General features: G+C 42.8%; 1 protein-coding gene across 3 annotated transcripts; it reads left to right on the top strand.

Annotated features, from left to right (window-relative positions):
- Window positions 1–2,364: 2,364 nt before the first annotated feature.
- On the top strand, window positions 2,365–23,041 carry LOC117768569 (lysyl oxidase homolog 4-like). 3 transcript variants are annotated; one of them, XM_034597080.1, is made up of 16 exons: window positions 2,365–2,930; window positions 3,883–4,148; window positions 4,561–5,119; window positions 5,156–5,213; window positions 5,909–6,120; window positions 12,611–12,649; window positions 12,757–12,964; window positions 13,584–13,764; window positions 15,550–15,704; window positions 15,789–15,956; window positions 16,447–16,609; window positions 16,698–16,941; window positions 18,248–18,363; window positions 18,754–18,890; window positions 21,920–22,031; window positions 22,154–23,041. In XM_034597080.1, exons 2-16 carry the CDS (start codon window positions 3,884–3,886, stop codon window positions 22,222–22,224), a joined length of 2,688 nt encoding a protein of 895 aa, XP_034452971.1. In that variant the 5' UTR covers window positions 2,365–2,930; window position 3,883; the 3' UTR covers window positions 22,225–23,041. The 3 variants fall into 3 exon arrangements, with proteins under 3 accessions (XP_034452971.1, XP_034452954.1, XP_034452961.1); XM_034597063.1 differs by having other exon boundaries at window positions 2,366–2,930; window positions 4,561–5,213; XM_034597070.1 differs by lacking the exon at window positions 2,365–2,930 and adding an exon at window positions 3,485–3,650 and having other exon boundaries at window positions 4,561–5,213.
- The last annotated feature ends 1,339 nt before the right edge of the window (window positions 23,042–24,380 follow it).

Raw genomic sequence — 24,380 nt, 5'->3', positions numbered from 1 at the left:
CCTGCACCTCCTCACGGACAAAGTGCATCTCTGTGTCCTCGGTCACGCAGTTGATGGCTGTGACGTTTGCCGACAACCAGCTTGGCAGGGTTGATCTTGCTCATACACAATTCATACTGTACTTAGACACAATGGTAAACAAGAATTTTAATTTTCTAGAGAAAACATACAATATAATAATAAACAATATACATCCATCCTCCATGAAATTAGCTCATAAAGACAAACTAAATAACAAGTTAAATATTGTCAAATCCACAAAACTGGTTTCCCTATGTAGCTTCTGCAGATGGAGCCACAGGAGGACGCAGTAGACCAGGTAAGGAAGGTAGAGGATATTCTCACATTTGTTCTAAACATAATAAAAACATCTTGCTCCTACAGCGTGTTTTCCAGGAACGAGGGGCCAAGGGCTTGAAGGAGGCACTAGGGATGATGGACGGAGTACCACTCACTTCAGATGCCCTGTCTCACCCCCCGCCACATTGTACCGGATGAAGGTAACGCCACCTTCAGTGAGTATGTACCATAATAGAAAAAAGAGCAAAGCATCACTATATAACTTTCAATGTTCCACTAAGTAGAAAGCAGTAAGCGCAGTTCCAAAAAGTGTTTACTGTTCCTGTGTGGATGTTCTACTCTTCATGCATTTACTATTATGTAAGAAGTTGAGAATGGGAAACACCCAATATCATCAATACACAAAGTGAACCATCTCAAATGAGGATTACATTAATAATTCCATTTTCTTATACAGTCTCAGTAGAGGTTACTTCTCAGTATATAACTGTGTGTGTGTGTGTGTGTGTGTGTGTGTGTGTGTGTAAAATATAAAGTAACATTTTAAACTTTCGTTCAAATTATGAAAACGAGAAAAAGAAAAATATGTTTCACTCTTTAGACTCATGCATATACTTTACAACCTCTTTGATTGATTTTAGTCTGTAGTGTGTGAGTGGTGTGTCATTTAACACCATGTGGCCTTATCCAGGTTAGTACTGTTTCCTTCAGGATCCAGTGATTGTGGAGTAATACACAGTATAAATCTGAATATTTGCTGCTGGAGCATCAATTTCGACCATTTCCTATTTAATCTGCCTCTTACAAACACCGACGTTAATAGTCCAGTGAACTGCCTGCATATTCTTCAACTTGTATGTGCGTCTGAGTTTTCAGTGTTTGCAGCTTGTTTCTTTCGGACACTTTTTTTTTCAAAACGGTTAATTGCTTTATCCTTTGCTTGTGTTTTGACTACTTGCAACACATATTTCTTCATAATGCATGTGGGGTGGTGAGGATGTTTTCTTGAGTTGCAGTGTGTTCAGCGTTCTCAGCCACTGGCATCATTTTCAAATGTTACAATGAGATGCCATGTAGTAACCTGTCCAAATGCATGTCACTGTAAATACTGTCTGGATCACCTGATGGGAAAAACGTATCTTGGGTTCAAAATGATTAATTTGTAAAGAGTTAAATAATCGTCATCATATAGGGCAGAATAAAAACAGACTGTGAAACAGACTAAGATGAAGTGAGAGTGAGAGATTTACTCCACTAGAGTGAGCTCTTGAGCCTCAGTATCTCCTCACCAGTGACATGTCCTTACACACGCACAGGGGGTAGAGTGGCCACTAACCAGAAGTTCGGTGGTTCGATCCCCAGCTCCTTCAGTCGTTCAAAGTGTCCTTGGACTGAACCCCAAATTGCCCCTGACGGCAGTGCTGACAGTGTATGAATGGTGTGTGATGGTAACAGTGTTGCATTCAGAAGCGCTGTATGAGTGTTTGTGTGATTGGATGAAGGTGACTTGAGCTGTTGAGCACTTTGAGGGGTCGATGAGAAACTCTGCTAAAGTGCACTCAAGTTTACAAAAACATATATCAGAGAAGGTGGTGTCTGATAAAGCAGGGTTAGGGGGTGAATCTAATGAATAATCAAAAACATGAATTTTGAAGGAAATTACATAAATCACTGTATAGAAATCATGTATTTCTTGTTAAATTAAGTTCATCTCAACAAGCGTTAAAACATTCTGAACAAATTTTGGACTTATATCTGTGTTTGCTCATTTAAATACGTAGCCACCATACATCTCTATTCTTAGACAGCTTCCTTCGAGTGAGGAGGTGCCACGACTGAGGATGTTATGAAAACGAAATTCAGGCGAAGAGACAGAGAGTTCAGACGGGCAGCTCCGCTCTCACTGCACATAGTATTTATTTCATGACACCACTGACTGTGGGTATGGGATGATGCCAGGGCTCGCTTGTGTAAGTGTGTGTGTGTGTGTGTGTGTGTGTGTGTGTGTGTGTGTGTGTGTGTGTGTCTGGGCACGACTGACACACTGACAATAAAATTAATATTCATTGACTTAAGTGTGTGTGTGTGTGTGGATGTGTGTGAAAAACAACTGATATCCTTATGACATCATGATCTTAAGTTGAACTCACGTGTCCCATGTGTCGACCATGTGACTCCAAGAAAAGAGGTTGGTTTGATTTGAAAATCTGTTAAGTTGATAAAACAAGCGTTCACAGGTCTGCGTTGCTGCACTAATTACCACACAATCATCAAAATGTTGATATTCTAATCTGTCATCTGAGGAACCAACAAAAATTTATATTTTGCTTTTTAATTCCTTTGTGTTTTAATGGATTTCCGTGGTCAGTCTGCCTTCTCCAAATTTTGTTTGATGGGTGATGGAAAGCACTGAGATGAAAAGGGAGAAAATAAAAGCTACTTAATTTAATGGATTAAAAGAAAATGGGAGGGATGGATGAAGCAGCAGATGTGAGGGAGTGACAGAAAAAGACAGAGGGAGGGAAAAGAGGAGAATAGAGAGAGAGCAGGACCAAACTCGCTGCCTTCTTTCCCCCCAGTGCTCTCTCCCTCCTTTCTCTCAGTGACTCCAAGCTGAGACCAACAGATAGGTGAGTTCAACTTGAGCAGTTTTATTCTTCTCCTTTTTACTTTGCACTTTGTCTCATTCTTTTGACCTTTTTGCTTCAATCTATGTTTCTTCCATATTTCATTATGATTCCAATTTCATCCCTGTGGTCACCTGATCTCATCCACTGTCCTTTCTGCTTAGTTATCGTTACGTACGAGTTATCACGTCAGTCTTGAGTTATTGTTTTTCTTTTCACATATTTATGGTCTTGTATGAGTGTATGTTTTATATATGTAAAGCAGAGTTTCACTGACCATTGACCTCTGGCTGGATTAACTCGGCCTCCACATCTCCTCTTCCTCAGAGTGCTCCTTTTCTCCAACCTCTTCCGCTTAACTAGGAGAGAAAACAGTTTTAGAGTTGGACCGAGGATGAATTAATCATCGCTCATTAACCAAGACTTGCTGCGTTATTTATGTGTGAGAACATTTTTATGACTGTGTTTATTTGCTTTTGTGTCTGTTGGCTAAATCCATGCAGCTGAACCTTGAGGGTTTGCGGAAAGCCAAAGTTTCCGCTGGCTGGACGGAGAGGCTACTTATAGCTTCAGTTACTACTCCCTTCAGCCTGACTGGTTCAGACTGAGGGCTGCGTCTTCACAGTGTTTCTCAGGCCTCTGGCTGTCCTAAGAGAGTCTGATTATTTAAAAGGATAAAAACACCTATCAATCTTTCATTTGAGTGTGGAATGTCCCATTAGGGTTAGAAGATAAGTTTCTAATTATATGTTTTGTCTGAGCACGGAATGTGAGTTCCATGGCTTTGTGTGATTTTTTGGATTTTTGTGACAACACAGGCACATTTATTTATGTGGCTCTTGTTTAACATGTGTCTTTGCTGTTTTCTGTATCTGCTGCTCTACCTCACGCAGCTTCCAGCTTTATTCACATCATCTCCTAGTTACTAACTCCTCATTCTCTTGTTTTTCTCCAGGATGCTGTGCCTCAGGGGCCTGTCCACACTCCTCCTGCTTCTCCTCTGCCCCGCTCCACTATCGGCCCAGGAGGCGCTCATACGCCTTGCAGGCGTGGGCCGGCGCAGTGCAAATGAGGGACGTGTGGAGGTGTTCTATAATGGAGCGTGGGGGACGGTGTGCGACGACGAGGTGGATCTCAATCTGGCCACTGTGGTGTGCAGACAGCTGGGTTTTCAGAGCAGCTTCACCTGGGCACACAGTGCCAAGTTTGGTGAAGGACAAGGTGGGCTGGGCAATAAAAGATTATGAATAATTGTTGCAAAGTTATTTTCATCAATAGCAATATAAAATATATATATATATCGATATATTGGTTATGCATTTTGCAAACACAGTGAGGAGGTATAACACATAATTGATCAACCTCAGATTTGTCAAATGTTTTGCTGTTTCATTCTCTGTCTATAAAGAGGAGTTTAAAACCACAATCTTCCTTAAAACTTCATAAAAATAATATGACATTTATCGTGATATTTTTCAACATCGACTGATGTGGAAATGTTTATCTTGATATATAATTTTTGGTCATGTCGTCTATGTCTGACCAAGAGTATTTTGTTGTTAACATCAAACTTGCTCATTAATCTGGTTTATTTCTCGTGATTCCATGACTTAGCGCTGTTTCTTGTCATTAGGTCTGATCTGGTTGGACAATGTGCGCTGCCAGGGCAATGAGGTCTCTATTGGAGAATGCCGTTCCAATGGGTGGGGAATCAATGACTGCACCCACGCTGAGGACCTGGGGGTCATCTGCAGTCCAGAAAGAAGACCTGGCTTCTCCCCTGCCTCTGTGGACGAGGCCGCTCCATCATCCAGGCACCGGCCAAACCAACCAAGACAGAGAAACCCACCACCACAGTCTGTGTCCCCTCCAGCTTCACCCCCAGCAGAAGAACACATCTCCTCTTACTCAAGAGGCCATGAGATTGCCCTCCATCGCAACCCAACTTCTTCCCGTCGCAGCAACATCTCTCCACAGGAAAACGGCCACGAGATCCAGATCTCGCGACGGAATCGACCCGGGTCCGGAGTGAGCCAGCAGGCGAACCCACAAGGGCACCAGCTGCCCTCGCGTCTGGCAAACGGGGCATCCTACAGGCAGAGGCAGGAGATGTCGAGGACCAACCCGCAAGCAGTGAGACGGGAGGCGGAGGGGCAGCTGAACCGGCAGTCTCAGCCTCATTCCCAACTCCAGTCTGAGCGGAGGACTGAGGGGAATCAGCAGCTCAGTGGGAACCATGTTGAACCAGACCCTGTTTATCCAGAGCCTGATGGACATAACACACAGGTAAAAAAACACACACAAATACTCACACAATCTTGCACCAAAGAAGTTGCCCAAACTAGCCTTATTCAGAGTTCCATACTGAAATGTCATTTGTGGCCATGTATAATTAGAGACAAACCTAAAACCAAACCTTCTACAGTTTCGGTTCAAGTGCGGCGGTTCGGCCTGGAGTTTAGTTTAACCGCCAGTAGCTCTACACACCAAACCAGTGGAAATTGCAAGACATTTGTCACTTGTGTTTGGTTTTAGTTCTTTTCAACTTGCAGAGTTTACACATTCTTTACAGTTTTGTTTTCGTCATGACAAGTGAACCGACACTTGAAGCAAAGTCTTTGTTTTCTGTTAGTTTCCTTCCTGCTGCCTATGTAATGAAATGCAGATGATTAGAGAGTGTGATGATTACAGACCGTCTACATCTCATGTTGTCGTCCTCTGGATTGTTTGGTGTCGGTAGATATTTAGTTAAACAATGTGTTGTTTTTGATGTCAAATGAATCTTGTTTTTGGGGTGTGAGACAAAACCTTGGTTGGTGAAGTTTGAGGATGGAGTAAAATAGGAAGCGAGACAAAGATCCATTTCTATTCTTTCTATTTTCTAAACATTCTATTTCCATTTCTATCCTACAATAAAAAAGAACAACCAAAATACAGCAGAACTACTCTTTGAAATATCATGCATGTTTTCTTGTGGACAGGGATCTTCGAGGGTTCACTTAGAGGAGGCCCGTCTACGGCCTGTGCTGTCCAGCAACCGTGGCGGTCTGGTGACGGAGGGAGTGCTGGAAGTGAAGCATGCTGGGAGGTGGCGTCATGTGTGTAACCATGGATGGGACCTGAGCAGCAGCCGTGTCGTCTGTGGCATGTTAGGGTTCCCTGCTGCAGAAGCGTTTGACCAAGTCAGCTACAAGTGAGTATGAACATAGCAGAGGGACTGAGGAGAGAGTAAGACTGTGTGTATGTGTCAGTGTGTATGTGTCAGTGTGTGTGTGTGTGTGTGTGTGTGTGTGTGTGTGTGTGCGTGCGTGCATGCGTGTGGTGTTATGAAAGGGATGGAAAAGTGTGGTGGACTACACATCCTATCATAGATTAGGCGGCACCGTGCCTGGTTTGCTGTTCCTTTCCCCCCAGTAGTAGTGGTTAACCACAACTGCTGTCATTAGTACAACCACACTTTGCATGATGACATGTCCACTGTGGCATTAGCCAAGCCCGGCTGTCCGCCAGGCCGGTCTGAGAGGGCTGAGAGGGCTGAGAGGGCTGAGAGGGCCCTAACAGAGAGAGGGAGTATGTCATTAATGTTGGATCCAGACTACAAGATTATCATCATCATCATGCTGTGTGTCTTTACATGAATCCTCCCTTACATGGTTTCTAATCTCATATAATTAAGAAGCTCCTAGTGGGAACTTTGTGCAAGTCAATAATCATTCAGCAGAGAGGAATCAAATTAAATTAAACTGAACTTAATTTGAATTAAATTAAACAAATTCACAGATTAAACAACAGCAGACTATAGTAAAGCAGTGACATGTTTGGTAGCTGCCTTGTTCAGGGTCATAAGCATCTATAACTCAATAAGATCAATAAAAGATTTCTGAAAAGATGTACCATCATTCTGTTTTTTATATGAACAAAAATAGATACATCTGGCTGCTGATTTCAGTGCACTGTATGGACATACGCATTTAACAATCAAACAGCTTGGCTTTTCAACAAAGAGAAACAATGATTTATTTTTCATTAGCATTCATTAGCTACAGCCACATTGGATCAGAACTTATTGAATCCCAGCAAAAAAATAGTTAAAAAATATAGCATGCGCATTTTTTCTTGTTAGTACAGCTATAAAGACACATTTAGCCTATCGACATAAAACTTCAGAAATTATTTTTAGCTTTTCAGACAGACTAAAGAAATAAAAACATTTATAAGAAACGTTTATAAGAAAACTAGTAGAACAGCAAGACTAGAGCGAAGAATAAACAGGATTAGAACTCTTTCATTGCCCCTCACACATGAAATACTGGCTATGCTAATAATGTGTCATGTTAATGTCTGTTATGTTGATTTTATCACCATAATTCCAACTCATCTGTCATAAATATCCACTCAAGCACCTACACAAACCTTCAAAGCTCGTCCACACATACCATCCAAACCACAATACCTCACATGCACACACCCATGCTAATACAACCCCTACTTCGGAGACCTTACATAAACTACGTCCAAGATCCACGTGCACACACAAATAAACACGCAAACACGCTCACACACGCTTTTGCACATGCAAACACAACCCTCCTTGTGTCCGTCTGTCTGCCCACAGAGGTCTTTTTATGACTTGGCCAACAGAAGGTCTGTACTGACCGCTGGCCTGCTCTCCACCATCTGTCTCCACATGTTGGTAATAATTACCCCCTGTGTTCTGCTTACACGCTGCCTCTCCTCAGCTGCCCTGTTCACCACCACGGCTTTTATAGCCTCCAATAGACAAACTCTCTCACAGCGTCTTATCTTCCAGGGCTCTTTCAAAGCTGAGTAGTTCAGGTGCAGCTTTGTTCAAATCTTCACTTTTACCCATTTTTTTCCTCACATGTGCTTTCGTGGGTTCCTTTTCACATCGCTACAAGCCCTTACACGTCAAAGATGAAGCAAAGATGGTTGAGTCCAGTGGTCGATCATGCTAACCCTCTAAGTCTATTGCTAATGTAGACAACAACACTAAAAAACACCTCAGATTGGAGAAACATCATATATCTGTGCCAAGAAGCTAACCAGCAGTCTGCGTAAGGACGGGACCCGGCCAGGGAATGTTGTTTATTTTCCACCCGGCTCCGTGGAAGATGAATCAGGCAGCCATTTTTGTCCGACAGTAAACAGCTAAGGGGTTTGGGGGGGTTAACATAAAAGAGCAAGCAGCATCCCTGGCATCTTTAAATCAAGTATTTGAGTCAGATGTTTATGCTGTTGATGTTTTTCCAAATGTACCCCTTTGAAGGTCTAACAGAGCAAACCGGATTAGTCAGAGACAGTTTTAGTCTGTCTAGCAGCGGGGCTGGGATAGCAATATTGGTTTACCACTTTTGTCTGGATTGAAATATCTCAACTGGGAAGTGGATGGCTTTGAAAAATTGTTGAAGTCATTCTCAGGTCCGAAGAGGAAACTGACTTTAATAATGCTTTCACCTTTCACCACTATGAGGTTATTAACCATTATCTATACCGCATATCATTTGAGGGTCTTCGATTAACTTAACCCCGACCACTTTGTATGTCTTTGGACTGTGGGAGGAAGCTGTGAGGTTGTACGTTGACACGGGGAGAACATGCAAACTCCACACAGAAGGGCCCCAGCCAACATGGGATTCAAACCAGGAACATTTTTGCTGTAACCACTACACCCCCGTTATGTTTGTTATTTCGCTCAAATGTCTCGACAACTCTAAAATGGATTGGCATATAATTTGAGTACAGATGCCCAGTGCCCAGTCGATGAATTCATAACTTTTCATAGAGCCATTTTGAGACATGGCTTCTTTTACTTCTCTGTCAAATTAAGTTGTCTCTTTCAAGATTGAATGTATTAACTGCAACACAGTAGCTTCTAATCTGGCGCCATCATCTTGTCTTAATGTATTTTTATCCAAACGGACACCAACATAGATGTTGAACACACCAAACATTACTTTCTGACATTGCTAAAGGGAAAAACGTATTCAGCATTTTGCCGAAAGAATTCCTGTGCTGAGCCTCCAAGAGCCACAACATCATTGCTGTAGATGCTAAGTTTTGTTGCCTCCATCATTTGTTTATTTGTTTGTTAGTTCGCACGATAACGCAAAAACTACTCAACCGATTTCCATGAAATTCGGTGGAGGGGTGTGGCATAACCCAAGGAAGAACCCATTCAAATTCGGAGATGGTTTGGGTAAACGGGCGGATCAAGGAATTTCTTTTACTTCATTTCACATTGCAAAATAGGCTGTTAAAATGGATAGAGATATACCTTCTCTGAGTGCCCGTCTAGTTGGTACTCGAGCTCAAAAGTTGTCCTGCTCACCTGCCTGAATAGAGCTGTGCAATAATCACTTCCTGTTTGATGTCCTGTTCTTTTGAAAATGTTTTTGAGGTTGAAATGGTGACAATACACAGTTTCAACGTAAGTGATAGTAGCCATCTGTCTTCTCTCTCAGTCTCAGTCACATCACATCATTTTGGTGCTCCCCCATGTGCTGGCGGTGGCCCTGCTCTTCTTTGGGGTTTGTGTCCACTTGAACAGATGTAATTATGGTCTCAGAGATCCTCTAATGTAGAATATTCGCTCAATTGAACCTGCTGCACCCGCACTCTGCTGTGTCAGCATGTCCCTCGCTGGTCATGTGGTTGTTTTTTTGGTGTGACTGCTTTTGTCTCAGCCTGTTAAGTTGCTCAGTGCATTTTGACAGATGTTTAAACACTCTCCCACTGTGCCATGCTTACAAAAGACAAGTGCTAAAGCCATTTTCCAGCCCCCCCCCTCATTACATCCACACTCTCTTTGAGGCAGGCAGTAACTTCTTTAGTTCTTCTAATTTACTTTCACCCCCTGCTTCTCGCGACTCCCATCATCAGTTACAGCCCTTTTTAAGGCCACGTTTAATTCCTTTGTGGCAATTATACTAAATCCCAAATTTCATGGAAAGTACTTTGTTATGACCCTTTTGAGTTTTGTTCCATTGAGGTTGATGGGGCTGTCTAGAGGCTGTTGTCGAGTCGGTGTGGCAACCTGCTGTCTCCTGCGTGAGCCGATTGTTCCAGTCAGGCAGCTTTGCATTCATGCAGCATAATAATAGGTTATCTCTGCTTTCCTGACAGTCAGCTCCTCTCTACACAGTGGCTTATGGTTTTGTGTGGTCAGAGTTGCATAAAGAACTGGCATTGAGCTGAATATCCAGAGGAGTAAGAAAGCCTTCTCCAGGTTATCAGGATTCAGCAGCAGTTCTGCGGTCACACGTTTGTTGTGTTGAGGCTTGATGCTGTGGTTCACCTCCCCTCCTTTCAATCTCCCTATGAGAAGATAACCTTAATACAGATCCAACCTACATTTCTGCGTGAAAGCATCACAGACAGAGCTTTCTCCTCTCTGCAGGACCACTGAAGTGTGTCAGAAAATCAAAAGAGCATGCTTTTCCTTTTCTCGTGAAGTTCGGCGATGCTCGTAAAAGTAGCCCAGTTCACAGAGACTTCAGTCTTACATCACTGGCTGTGTTTCCCAGCATGCAGTCATAGTGTTGGGTAACGACTGGGGTTTTTAAAGACCTTTGTTTTTACTGAGGCAAGGCAGGGAAAGTTGATATGTACGTGCATATTTCCATGTCTGGTGTGTGTGAACCAACATGCTACCGCTCGACCGCACAGCAGACACTGCCAAGCAGAGCAGGCAATTATATGGGTAGCACCCCCCCCACTCCCTGCCCTCCAAACCCTGAACTAACACCCCCTCACTGTCTGTCTCTCTCTTGTTTGATTCAGAGCCAAGTTATGAAACAGACACACGCAAGCAGATAGACCCAGGCTAACACACACTTACATATATCAATTGTTACATTTAACATGCATAGGTGGAAGCAAATCTGCTTTTAGAGATTGTTTATGCTTTCAAAGCAGGTGAAAACTAGAAGAAAAAAGAAAGGGCAATGGGAAGGATGGAGGAGAAGAAGAGAGAAAAGAAAAGAAACAAAGAAGCAAAGAGGAAAAAATTTACCAAAAAATAAAGTTGATGTAAATGAATTGAAACAAACACAGATAATGAAACATGAAAAGAAATATGAAAAGAAGGGGTGGCTGTCAGCGCTCTAACTTGCCCCATTCCCAGCTAATTGCAGTGAAAAAGCTTTTAAAAACACACCGCACGCTACCTGTTTGGCACCAAACTGCAGTGGAGTGTAGCAGGAGTTGGTAGAGATCATATTGGACCTACATTTTACTTTATACAACTGCTTCCTAACATACCATGATCAACCAGGTCATGATATGTCAATGATATGTCCAAAATTTGTGACCAAATAAAGATATACAAATTATTTAAAAAAACTTCTTTGAATCTGCACATTGTAGAAGAGAAGGTTGAACTGAATGGAGTCCTGCAGTCTAGACTGGTTGTCTAAATTACATTTCATCACTGTTGGACTGCAGCAGAACTCACAAAATAGCAATATGTACCAGTTTAAACTTATACGCGAGTGGAAATGTCCTATGAAATAAATCATAAATACACGTTTCCCCTTCCAAGGCCTGTTTTTGGATTATAAAAATGATTTGTGGTTCACATCTTCCATACAGTAGTTCCTCTGGCTCAGGTTCAAGCCTCAAGCGCATTTCTCATCTCAACACTGGGACTGGATAGTAACGTGTGGAACACCAGGGTACAGGGCATCTCCTGGAGAGGAAACATGTCCCGTTTTAAATATTTAATTGCATCATGAATCTGGTTGTATAGTAAACTCACCTCCAGTCTATACTTCTGTGTCCTGACTCATTTAATTCAAGCACATTCATGAGGGGCGTCAGTCACACTGCACCTGTCTGTGGTCATGCTGGATGTGTGTGTGTGTGTGTGTGTGTGTGTGTGTGTGTGTGTGTGTGTGTGTGTGTGTGTGTGTGTGTGTGTGTGTGTGTGTGTGTGTGTGTGTGTGTGTGTGTGTGTGTGTGTGTGTGTGTGTGTGTGTGTGTGTGTGTGTGTGTGTGTGTGCAGCAGAAGGACACTTCCTCGACGCTGCCTGGTTTGTGAATCATTCTTTTTATTGAATTCTCCTGTTTTTCTTCTTCCCTGCTTTAGGTTTTGGCATGGTGTGTGTGTGTGTGCCCAGTCATAGGGGGCCTCATTTGAGTATACACAGTTTCCCTTTAGAATTTGACTCTAGTTTATGGTAATACCCACGAAACTAGACACAGTTTTGAAAACCCTGTTGAAGTTGGCAGACCTCAATAAGGCTTCATGCCGGGATTAATGTATAGTGGTTTATTCATAACTTAGTTTATTTTTGTCACCACAAAACCAGACATCCACCGTAGACATATAGACAAACACAGAAACAGAAATACCCATGAATGTAGAAGTGGAAGGTTAAAAAAGACATCATGACATGACAGTGGCGGAGAGAAGAGAGAAAGAAATGCAAATTTCCCCTCTCTCTTTTTCTCACTCCTGTGCCTTACATGAGGACTATGTTTACCCAGAAAAATACACACCCTCTCTGGCAGGTTGCGTCTCCTTCATATATTCATCTACTTTCAGTTTGTTTAGTTAGGGTTTGATTGATAGGGAGGAGCACAGACTGTGGGTGTGTAGGACAACAAGTTGTTAAGCCAAATGTAGAGACGCACAGTTGTAACCCCAATGTTCTGTCTCTCAGGAAACTGTGGGATTCTAAGATAGCCGACCCGTCCTCCAGGTAAAGTTAACATCTTTTAAAATCATTTATGTTTTCTGTACAAAGAACGAGTAATGTGACAAACCACAAATATGCCTCTCGTGTCCCTCTCTCCTGTCCCCGTCAAGGCTGCGGACACAGATTGGTAAAAAGGGCTATTGGGTGGAGAAAGTGCAGTGTCAGGGTGTGGAGACGTCTTTGTCTCAGTGCCAGGCGCAGCTGTCCCTCCCCAGGAATGATGTCCCGTGCAACAGGGGCATGCATGCAGTGGTCCGCTGCGTCCCCGGGTACCAGTTCACACGCTATGGAAGAGCACCTGCACCCCCTGCCGTGCCGGTCAGTGTGAAGGAGCACATCGACTTGATTGTGAACTAAAGTGTTAAAATTTAAAGTACTTCCATTAATACACTTATTTGTATTTATATTTGTATGTATTGTATTTGTATGTGTAAGTACACAATTCACAAAAAAATGTAACAGTTTTAGTTGTTTTGTTACATATTTAACCTTGAAACAAAAGAGTAAACCTTTTGAAAGAGAGCTGTGTTCACACCAAATGCAGAGCAAAGAGATTACACACAAAGTTAATGCAAACACTAAAAATTCAGGTAAAGCACCTCAGTTGAAATATTTGAACTTAAGTGAAAAACTCATCCAGGCGTGGTCTCTGGAGGAGACAGTGAAATTCTCTGGATGGTCTTTGTGGACCCACACACAACAAATCGACATTTCCACATTAGGTTCAACGCAGCAATTGTAGTCACTTCAGTAGCCCTCCTCTCCTCTTTCCTGGAGGAGAGCGAAGGAATACTCTCGGCTTGTGTTTACTCTTGTTGCTTAAGCAGGTACCACACAAATGACCCTGCGGCCAAACACGGAAATTTGCTTTGTTTTTGGTGTTTACGCAGCACAAGTTGATAAATTTCTCACCCTAACCCTTTTTTTCCCCCTGCAGCCTGTTGTGCGCCTGAAGGCGGGGCCCCGTCTTGGGGAGGGCCGTGTCGAGGTGCTGATAGAGGGCAAGTGGGGCACCATGTGTGACCACCTGTGGGACATGCCTGCAGCCAGCGTGGCCTGCAGAGAGCTGGGCTTCGGGACAGCCAGAGAGGCCCTCACTAAGGCTCAGCTGGGACAGGGTAGGAGAGGATACTTACAAATATAGTGTTCTTAAAGGCATATAAAGAACTGTACTTTCAAGATTTGCTCAATGTTGCAAGTGAGACGTTTGCACAGGATGTTTAACCTATACTATAACTGGGAGTTTATTTGTCCTCCTATGATATCATATATCCTCATTTAAAAAATCATAGAGTATAATAAAGGCCTCTAGCTGCTGATCTGATTTTCTGATTAAATGGCACAGACTTTGAAGCAGTGCCTGAATTCACCATGCATCCTGAGCACGATCAGTTTAGCTCAGTGATTCCTTCAGACTAAACACTCCTTGGGCTAAATGCCTGTTCCGAAACGCAGCACACTGAGAACCATGGGCCTGAGCAGACAAATAAACCCTGAGCGATGTTTACAGCCTCACTTCTACTTCTTTTGAAGAAGCTGATTGTTGGGGAACTCTACCCATGACCAATTATAGGAGGGTAAACTGTGCTCGGAGGTTCCAGAGACCGTGTGTTGTTTTCAAAATAAACCTGTTGTATGTGAAAAGTCAGTGCCGCTTTGAAATCCGGGATGTCAGGCAATCAGTGCCGAGCACGATCAAACATTCAGAGAGGCGGGATTATTTTGACCCTGCTTTTGTTGTGGGCAATGAAAATACAGTCAGTAAATTGCACAGCAATAATAGAGTGAAGCCGTTTCCTCTGAGATAGTGTGGTGACTTGCTCACACTCAGTTATCATCCTTTTTTTTCTCCTTGTTGCACCTCTGCAGTAATTCTGTAATCACGTTTATTTACTCCCATTATGTTTCTGCTCAAATGAGCACATAGCATCTTATAATGGTGGAGCACGTTTCCCTCTCACTACTTGACTTAATGAACTAGTGATGGAAACCATTAGAGTGGTACTTTTAGGGCCTAGTTAAACTAGGTGCTATGGTGCTGTTTGCTCAATAATGCACGTGGTTAAATGTCACTAAGCAGCGCTGTGGATCACAATGCCTAAGGCCTGTTTAGCAAAGATGTGTAAATATGTGATACTGTATAAAGCCTCTTTTCCACCGGTAAAAAAAACAACACCCGCTTACATCTGGCTTTTGTCTGCAATGAGAATGGATACAATCAACATTTAGTCCTGGGTCAAACAACTCTGCAGTAGACACAGGTTTTTACTGGTTTTTGGCAAGACAGCAAGATGAGAGAGTGCCTCAGTTTGACATCAAACACGATGCACCAGGGGAAAAAACTGAAACTCTACTGGCAATGGGAAAGAAGTCGAATGCCTTTTTTTAGTGGGTTTACCTGCGTGTACCTGCTACTTTTGGTGTAAAAGAGGTATAAGAGATGAGTGTGCATTGCAGGAGGCAAGTGGGGGCCCATAGGCAGCGCAGTCAGAGAACTTGAAGCTAGACTTGTTGACATCATTAGCTATTTAAGGCCAAATTATAGGGCTTTATAGAGCATAAGCCTGGGCCTCACACACCTACACAAACACTGATGTGCTCAAAGTTTTTTCCTCCGTTTTGCCATTTTGGTATCTATTTTGGTTTATAAAGCATGGCCCTGGTGTGCCGTGTGCTGCTCTGAGTACAGTAATTTGGACAGAAAGCTCTCTGGTTAAGCTCAGTTTCAGAGCCACATCAGAGGTCCCGATCATGTCTGGGCTTTAAATCCCTCTCTGTGGACATCTGTGGCTGCAGAGCCATCAGGTTTAGGAGACATTAATGTACCGTGTGTGCGTGTGTGTCTTTTTGCATGTGGTTAGTCACATGTGAGTCAATCAACTGTCCACGTCCCTCTTCTATAGGTACTGGTCCCATCCACATGAACAGCGTCCAGTGCACGGGCAGGGAGAGGTCGATTACAGAGTGCACCTACAGACCGGTGCCCCTCTACAGCTGCAAACACAACCAGGATGTAGCAATCCGCTGCAACGTGCCCAACACTGGCCTGCAGACCACGGTGAGCAGCACGCATGACTGACTGCCACAGACAGGTATCGAGCTGTGTCAACAAGAAAACACTTTCCCCTCCCTCCATATTCAGGTGCGCCTGGCGGGCGGCAGAGAGCCAGCAGAGGGCCGCGTGGAGGTGCTGATGGAGATCGGAGGAGTGAAGCGCTGGGGCTCCGTCTGCAGCGAGAACTGGGGCATCAATGAGGCCATGGTGGTGTGTCGACAGCTCGGCTTGGGCTTCGCCTCAAGAGCTCATCAGGTAAAAACGACATAGTGCTACAGCTTTTGTGCTCCTGCATTTCCTCTCTCTCTCTCTCTCTCTCTCTCTCTCTCTCTCTCTCTCTCTCGTCTCGCTGTCCCACTGTTTGTGTGTCTGTGCTGTGTTATTACCGAGGCCCGAGATAATTACAGGCTTCTCAAACGTCCACTTCCAGCGCACCCAAAATAAAATAGGGAAAGTGAGGTGAAGAGAGATCGGGAGAAATTCACAGAGCAAACAAACTGAAAATAGAAGTGTGCATGGAAAGGGCAGCGGGAGTGGGTTTTGGGGAGGGGGGTGCTGGGAACATTTAACACGCTGTTTTAAAACTGTGAAAAAGAGTGGAAACTGTGATAATGTGCACTGATAGCTACTATTAAAAGGAGGTTTTGTTATTTATAGCAGCCTCGGCAATTTTTCCCATCTTATTCCAGAAGTGTTTAAAACAACTGCCAAATGAGTGGTTTTACATGTGAATGTCTCCGTGCAGGAAACCTGGTATTGGCCTGGTTCCTCAGATGCCGGGGAGGTGGTGCTGAGTGGGAGTCACTGCATCGGCACTGAGATGTCTATCCAGCAGTGTCGCAGAAACACAAACCTCTACTGTCCCAGAGGAGGAGATGGCAAAGCGGCAGGAGTGACGTGTGTAGAGAGTGAGTCCAACACCAGCAAACACGTGGACACATTTGTATTTGTTGTGCAGCGACTGTGAAGTAAACTCTGAGTCTTGACCCCCTGCAGCTGCACCCGACCTTGTACTGGACGCTCAGCTCGTCCAAGAGACGGCCTACCTGGAGGATCGACCCCTGCATCTGCTGACCTGCGCCAATGAGGAGAACTGCCTGTCCTCCTCCGCCGCCAGGATGAACTGGCCCTACGGACACCGCCGCCTGCTGCGCTTCTCCTCCCGCATCATGAACATGGGTTGCGCCGACTTCCGACCCCGAGCCACCAGAGAAAGCTGGGTTTGGCACCAGTGCCACAGGTAAGATCAGTTAGAGCATCCACAAACCAGACATTTGTTTGCTCCTGCCATTGTTTCACAGAGAATACCGGTTTAGAGCCACTACCTAATCTTTAACCAGTTTTTTTGAGTTTCGACAGCCAAACAAAACAGGTTTGACTCTGCCACCAACACTTAGCTGGTTCAGAAGATAGAACTGGATTATCATGAACAACAAGACCAAGACAAACCGAAACATTGCCAACACCATACACCGTGTGTGAAGAAGACTAAATATCTTTAAGTACCGATGCCAAAATGAAGCAGAAGTCGTCCATGGAGCAACACTTGAAAAGAGACAGTGGAGTTGCCATTGTTGACGTCTTGCTTGAAGTTGTTGCTAATGTTACTGGTAAATCAGATATGCATAGAGTGATGTACAGTGACAAATGGCTTTATGGTGGTTCAAGCGAGGGGAAAAGTAAAACTGGTTCTTAAAGGGTTCGCTCGACTCCAAACCAGCTCGAGCACGAGATCCACCTCGGTCAAAAATGGTAACTGTAAGGTTTTCATTTGAATCAGCAGCTGCTTATTTTACGCCTTCAACCAGATAGGGAGTAACTATGTGGTGATTTTAGCTGCTGCAGGGTTTGGTTGGAAGAGAGGAACTCCTTCATGGCACAGCAACGGGCATCATTATGAGCTGGCGCAAGAAAAAGGAGCCAAAAAAACAAAGTTGCTACCAGAGGTCAAAAAAACGAAATGTCTGCAGCAGGAGATGATTGAGGATTTTAAGATTTGGTGAGTGAAATCAGATCATGGGTGCAGCGTGCTGCAGTTATATTTTTGCGATCTGGACTGTAAATAAACAAAAATGATGTTTACAATAAACATCCTCCTCCCCGGTCACCCAGTTGTTAGAGTCAGCCATGAGTGCAGTCGCAGCAGCCTGGCCTCTTATCTCAGCGGTTGTGGTTGTGTGTCCCAAAAAAAAAAGAGGCACAGCGTGTTGTGTCCTCGAGCCACAACACAATCACTACCTCCACAACCAGCAAACACACGGTTCGACTCCCAGCTTTGGTAGAAACTGCCCTGGGAACGGTTCTGTAATGAGAGAAAGGGCAACACCAAAGTGATACCTACCTGCCAATATGTACTTTTACAATTGTTGTTAGTGTCTATTTGACGCCTTCACAGCAACATAGCGGGATTTATGACGGATGTATTTCAAATGAACATCAGGAAACAGATGATCAACAGAAACAACAGCAGTAGAATCAATAGAAATCTTTCTTTCTGTCGTTTTTTTTATCATGTCTTAATCTTTCCACACTGATCCCATTTTCAGGCACTACCACAGCATTGAGGTGTTCACCCACTATGATCTGCTCACCCTCAACGGGACCAAGGTGGCTGAAGGTCACAAAGCCAGCTTCTGTCTGGAGGACACCTACTGCCCCGAAGGTGAGAGGGACTGCAGAGTCATGTTTTGTACATCTGCGTTTTGAGGGAAATCTGGCAGGATCGTGACAAACGAGCAGGATCGTGACAAACGAGAGAATCGAAAATACATATAAGCTCAAAGCTGAAATCCCACAAAGTCGGCTGTAAGATCGGAGGCCAAGCCTAAATTCATCGTGGCTTCACAAAGCCCAGACAGTTTTATGCCGCTTAAATCCTTTTTATTCACTTTAAATGTCCTTAAAAATAGGATTGGCTCTTTAAATCATTTTTGTTATAATTTCAGCTTGTTGGTAGGAATCCCAATCCACAGTGATTGACGTCAAAGAATTTTCACATCATAATCTCTTTTTATCTCTCTTCATATAATTCAGACTTTTTTTTCTCCTCTAGGTATCCATAAGCGTTATGCCTGCTACAACATGGGAGAGCAGGGCATCTCAGTTGGCTGCTGGGACACATACCGCCACGACATCGACTGCCAGTGGGTGGACATCACAGACGTACGACCTGGCGAATACATCTTCCAGGTCAGGAGATTCATTCAGCACCTAAATGACACACAGTCTGTGGACCGACACAAAGACACAGCACAACACAAGAGAGGAAACGAGACTTAACCAGACTTAATCAACATCAAAAAAATAAAAATGGAAAAAACATCAAAACAAAACAAAAGGAAAAAAAGCAAAGGAAATCAAAAGGAAGGAGGTCATTATGTTTGGTTTAAAGTATCTTATTGTTGTAAGTGTCAATGTGTGCGTGTAAAGGAAAGAAGCGGCAGTATAGTTCTGTTTATTTTGAACATTTTTTAAAAGGTGAGACAAAAATACATTTGTTGAGAAAAGATCACAAATTAGATTTCAGCAATTGAAGTAGTAGAAAAAAGCAAAGAAACATTGCAACATAAATACATAGTAACATAACTTAAAACCGATTAATATTTCATTTTCCATCGAAAAAGGAGAAGGAAGAAGCAACATGCTTGTCTGTTTTATATTGGCCAGAGGGAGAGAGACAGGAAAAGAACGAGAAAAGGAAAGAGCTTTGCTGGAGTTCCGTTCAGTTGGCTATAGAAGAAAAAGCAGTCCACATTTCAATATCCATGGTGATACAGCGTCAGTGAACCTAAACAACCTCTGAGAATGGGCAGAAAATGGGAAAAAGAAAAGAACAGGGCAAACAACTGGGGTTTGTGTTTCAACATCTGAAGGCGCACATGAGATAAGAGCTGTGATAAAAGACCATAATTTCAGCTAAATGGCTCTTGGCTGGGCCTGCAGCCACTCAGGTGTACAGTATGTACGTATGTAGTTTGGAGGGCGTGTGCGTATTTAGGGAAAGTGAATTTAGTCTGGATTTATATAGAAAGTAGACCTGCTATTACTACACCCTCTCAGAGAGTGTGGCAGTGGAAAAGCTCCCTCAGCACATTTGTACAGGGAGTTTTTGTGTTTGAGAGCTGAACTTGTGCTGTTTCATCCACTCTGCTGTGGTGACCTTCTCACATGTCCTCCCTCTCTATCATTTGTTCTATTTTTTCCTGACAGCCATGATGTTTACAGTTTCTAATTATTTTCGGAGTGTTTACATAAAACGATGATGCTCACGCTTGATGTGTGTGTGCACACGTGTGAACCGTATGCAAACTACATGCAGGAGGGGTCCCTCAGAGCCCTGTGAGCCTGCACACGTGTGACCAGCCCCGTCTGGAGAGATCAAACCACACATATTTGTCACAAAGCAGGGATCCACCGACGCCATGACGATGCGAACCAGCAGCAGTTTGCGGTGGTTATTATGGTTCAACAGTAGTTGAGCTGCTCGTAAATTTATATAAGAAGTGAGAGATTGAGGGAGGGCGCGAACGCTTGTCTTTCATGCAGCGAGCCATTTTTAGAAGCATACATTTAAAGCCATGAGTCACGTCCACCTCAGCCTGACTGCTCCTGATTGCTCCATCATTTAAAAAATCAGCTGCACAACCTCAGTCTTTCACATGACAGTGACGACCTGTCGTTGTTCTCTTAAACAGGCTGCGGGCCTTTTTTTTTTTTACGTTATTACAAGAGCTTTTAAAAGAGCATCAACTGCAACCACCTTAATATGTTATTTTTCACTAGGACAATAAAGTATAAAGTTATAAACAGTCTATGGTGCATATTGCAGTTAGAAAACTTTGCGTTCATCCTTCCTGGTTTATCGGCAATGAAGGTTTTATAGTCAATGTTTTTCATAAAATGAACTGAATTTGCCTTGTTACTGTTTGTGTGTGTGGTTTATATATGAGTTTAAAATGATTTACTTAACTGCTTTTTTTCATACATTGCATGTCGAATATTTCAGAGTTCTGTTAAACAATCAACACAATCTTCAGACCTATTCACAACTTTTCAAAAATAAAAGCACTGTATTTCTTCTCCGTATAAAGCATTACTACAACGAAACAAATTTTAACATTGAAGAAAATTTGCCAAGACGAAATGTGTCTATGAATGTTGTCGCCATGACGGAGATCAGGCTCATTGACTCTCATGACTGTTCCACAGACAGACAGAAATAAAGACAGACTGAAATTTGTGGAATTAATAGGTAGAGTTTCTCCCCAACAAATTTGGCTTAAAATATAAAAGAAAAATAATAATTACTATGTACATTTTACATCTTAAATCTTTTTCTGTAAATATAATTGTTACCACAAATTTACATCTGGGTGGCTTTATTGTATATGTGGTCAGCTTATCTGTTTGATGTGTGCATCAGGAAAATTCATTTATGTGCTTTTCTTATATATATATAAGGCAGGCAGACAGACAGGGTGGAAAACAACAAACCATGGCAACCAACCATGGCTACAGCCTAATGATAGGCTGCAACTTAATCCAAACCCAAAACTGTCATCTCCATCTCAGAGCCTTTTTTCTTGCATGGTGATAACAGTGGAAAGTGATGTCATGCATTGCTTCAACCGCCAATTTATACACCATGAGCCATATAGAACAGGGGAGAACAATAATCCTGTGGCTTCTCGGGTGGCCCTATGGAAAACCAGTTTCTTACTGTCTGAAGTAAAGTGATACTTTCTCACTTGGTCCTTTACTTGCAATATCTAGAATTAAGAAAAGTGCTTTAAGTGGAGACTACAAGGAGTCGCTACTCATGGTCAAGAAATGTTTTTTCCTATGGATTCAATCAATAACCTGTTAAATAGTGAGTTTCAGGGGTGCCAATATAATTTCCTAAAACTTTAAACAAAGCCATAGTGGGAAATAAAGACTTCCAGCTCATCTTTCCTGTTGTAACAGGGAAGCTTCAGATTACCAAGGAATTTGAAAGACTAAATAATAATTTCCAAGGAAGATAAATGTCTTTAAATCCAGTATAATGTGGCACTAGGTATTACTGCTCAACTCTATCAAATGCTTTTTCTGGACAAAGGACAGGACCTTCTCTTTGAATGCTAATCCTCCTGCATGGTTCAGAAACTTTAGCCAACTGTTGGGAGAATGACTGAATTAAACCTCGCAGCATCTCATCTGTGCTCTCTCTTCTTCTACAGGTGGAGGTCAACCCTTCCTTAGACATGGCTGAGTCGGATTTCCAGAACAACGTGATGCGCTGTCGCTGCAAGTACGACGGAGCCCGAGTTTACATGTCTGGATGCCACGCAGGTAGAGTGCTGTGACTTCATCTGTTCACAAACACCATCTCGTTTTCAGCATACTACACTATATACCTCCACCATCATTTGCTGCTGTTTATTCCCATTCTCTTGTTTGTCTGTTTTCATCAGGTGATGCGTACAGTGCAGAGGTGGAGGACTTGTTCGACCACCAACGGGACATCTCCAACAACCTTCTGTGAATGAAAGAACACGCAGATATAAGGACAGAACAACTGTACAACTCCTCACAACACCTCAACATGTCAGGGGAGGGAGGTTTTTAATGACAATGACATGCCAGTAAAAAGAGAGAGATGAGGGTCAGTGGGAGGAGGAGGGGAAACTGGGATTATGTGGGAGGGAATTCATGCAACAGATGATTAGTTAGGATCCTGTGACTGAAGAAGGAGAAACGTAGAAAGAGAAGGCCGTCGCAAGCATCATGCCACCATGATAAAACATAGAGTAATACATGATTTTACAAAAACCTTTTAACAAATTTCATTCCCTTGATCGAAACATAACACAGTGAGCAAAGTGATGACATGAAGGCACACTAGTACAACACCTTCTGTACTTTTACAGTGCACCGCCGGGCTGTTATATCAACACAGACCACCGACTGTTGACAAAGCTCGCCGTGCCTCCTGTGCTTTCACCGTTTGCTGTTTTTGGTTTTCAATGAGATTTTTTTATTTCATGGTGCTATTTTGCCTCTTTTGAATAAATTTTGTAATGTATTGCAAATGTATTGTCATGTACAGTTTTATATTACCTCTCTTGAATATTGCTTTCTAATTTATGCAGAATTTTAATGTACTTTTGAGTTGAAACTTGTCCCTGTGTGGCTGTGTTTTTTTTAATTTTTTTATTGTTGCTTTTATTATGATAAATACATTTAATTCTGTTTGTTCTTAACTTGTGGGGAACATCAGCCGAGATCTGGTTGTACCACGGCATTGCGCCTTTTACAGTACTTGGTAATGGTAGAGAAAAAATAAACGTCAGACTGACAAACTGACTGTATGGTTATTTGAGGCATGGTTATTTTGACTTCAGGGAACAAAGATAGTGGTAAATGATACAGTTTCTGCAAAAGATTTCTCAAATCTGAACTTGCTATAAGAGATTCCCCATATGTAAACATTTAGAAGACTTAATAACATAATGAACAGCAGCTCGGGTAGTTAAACAGTAGTTTATCAACGTCTGAGCAACATTTTACACTCCTCTGCTTCCACCAGCAGAAAAGAGTGAAAAGCGATCGAAAGAGATTTAAGTTTGACAACAAGAGATTTCTCATGTTTTTCCAGGGAGCTGGAAATTAACTATTTTATGGTTGTTTCCAACCTCAGTCCCACCAGTGAACACACACAGACAATGGAAACTCTCACAGCTCCGCACTGTCACGTTACATATGCTATACTTAAAATATATGACTAACTATGCTCCCATTTTTATTCTTTTATGAGTTGGAGTAGAATATAATTTTCACTTTGAGTGAAAGTGCATAAAGGAAGTGACAGACACAGTCTCACTCCTCCATTCACATTTTGCAAACAAGCCCCTGAAAATATCATGTCCTTCAGTACCTGCACTTTTTTATGAATAATAATATAATTTATTATCATATCAGTCCATTTATTCCATGATTTAATGTTGTGGGACGATTATTCCTTCATTCGGACCATGCCTCACATTTCATTTCCACCGTCACAGAGCAGTGTGTATAGGGGCAGAGTTGGCACTCAGAACCAGCACTTGCTGAGCAGTGGTTTGTGTTTGTGTTGTTAATCTAATGATTGTGTGAGAGGCCCTGCAGTGGGCTGCTCTGCGGTACATCGCCTCCTCGTGCAGCCACAGTAAAAGCATGAGATTTATAGGCAGGGCTCGGATCTCACACGATGCCGGTGAGGAAGAGCTACAGGCTGTGTATGTAGCTCAGCTGCAAGAACAACAGCGCGCAGGGAGGTCTGCTTCTGTTCTGCCTCGTTCAGTGAGAATATTCATCCACATTTGCTTTTCCACACTGAAATGTCATGGAAGGGGATCACGTGTGCTCTGAAACCAGCAGAGGCCTGAAAGAGCTTCAATCACAAGCCCGAATAATGATAAAATACTTATTTATTGTTCACTCTAAGTGATTTAATGTAAATACCGAACTGAAGTAGAATTACTGCTGTGCAGTTGTATGCCTCCACCAACCAGTGCAGTTTCAGCGAACATACATTTTTTTACCAGACTCATATGAGGTCACCATGACTTTTGACCTTAGGCCACTGAAAGCTTATTGGTTCATCTTTGAGTTCGAGTGAATGTTTGTACCAAATTTGAAGAAATTCCCTCAAGGTAGCAG

The sequence above is a fragment of the Hippoglossus hippoglossus genome, chromosome 1, assembly GCF_009819705.1.
Source record: "Hippoglossus hippoglossus isolate fHipHip1 chromosome 1, fHipHip1.pri, whole genome shotgun sequence".
In the NCBI taxonomy this organism is placed as follows: Eukaryota; Metazoa; Chordata; class Actinopteri; order Pleuronectiformes; family Pleuronectidae; genus Hippoglossus; species Hippoglossus hippoglossus.
The sequence above is the reverse complement of the archived record's forward strand: the minus strand, read 5'-3'. Positions and strand labels throughout refer to the sequence as shown.

Bases quoted from the DNA above. Each gene is read 5' to 3' on its own strand.
- LOC117768569 (XM_034597063.1), top strand. From the start codon at position 3,884: ATGCTGTGCCTCAGGGGCCTGTCCACACTCCTCCTGCTTCTCCTCTGC. The intron at 12,965-13,583 runs GTCAGTGTGAAG...TTCCCCCTGCAG, and splicing joins CTGCACCCCCTGCCGTGCCG to CCTGTTGTGCGCCTGAAGGC. The intron at 13,765-15,549 runs GTAGGAGAGGAT...CCTCTTCTATAG, and splicing joins TAAGGCTCAGCTGGGACAGG to GTACTGGTCCCATCCACATG.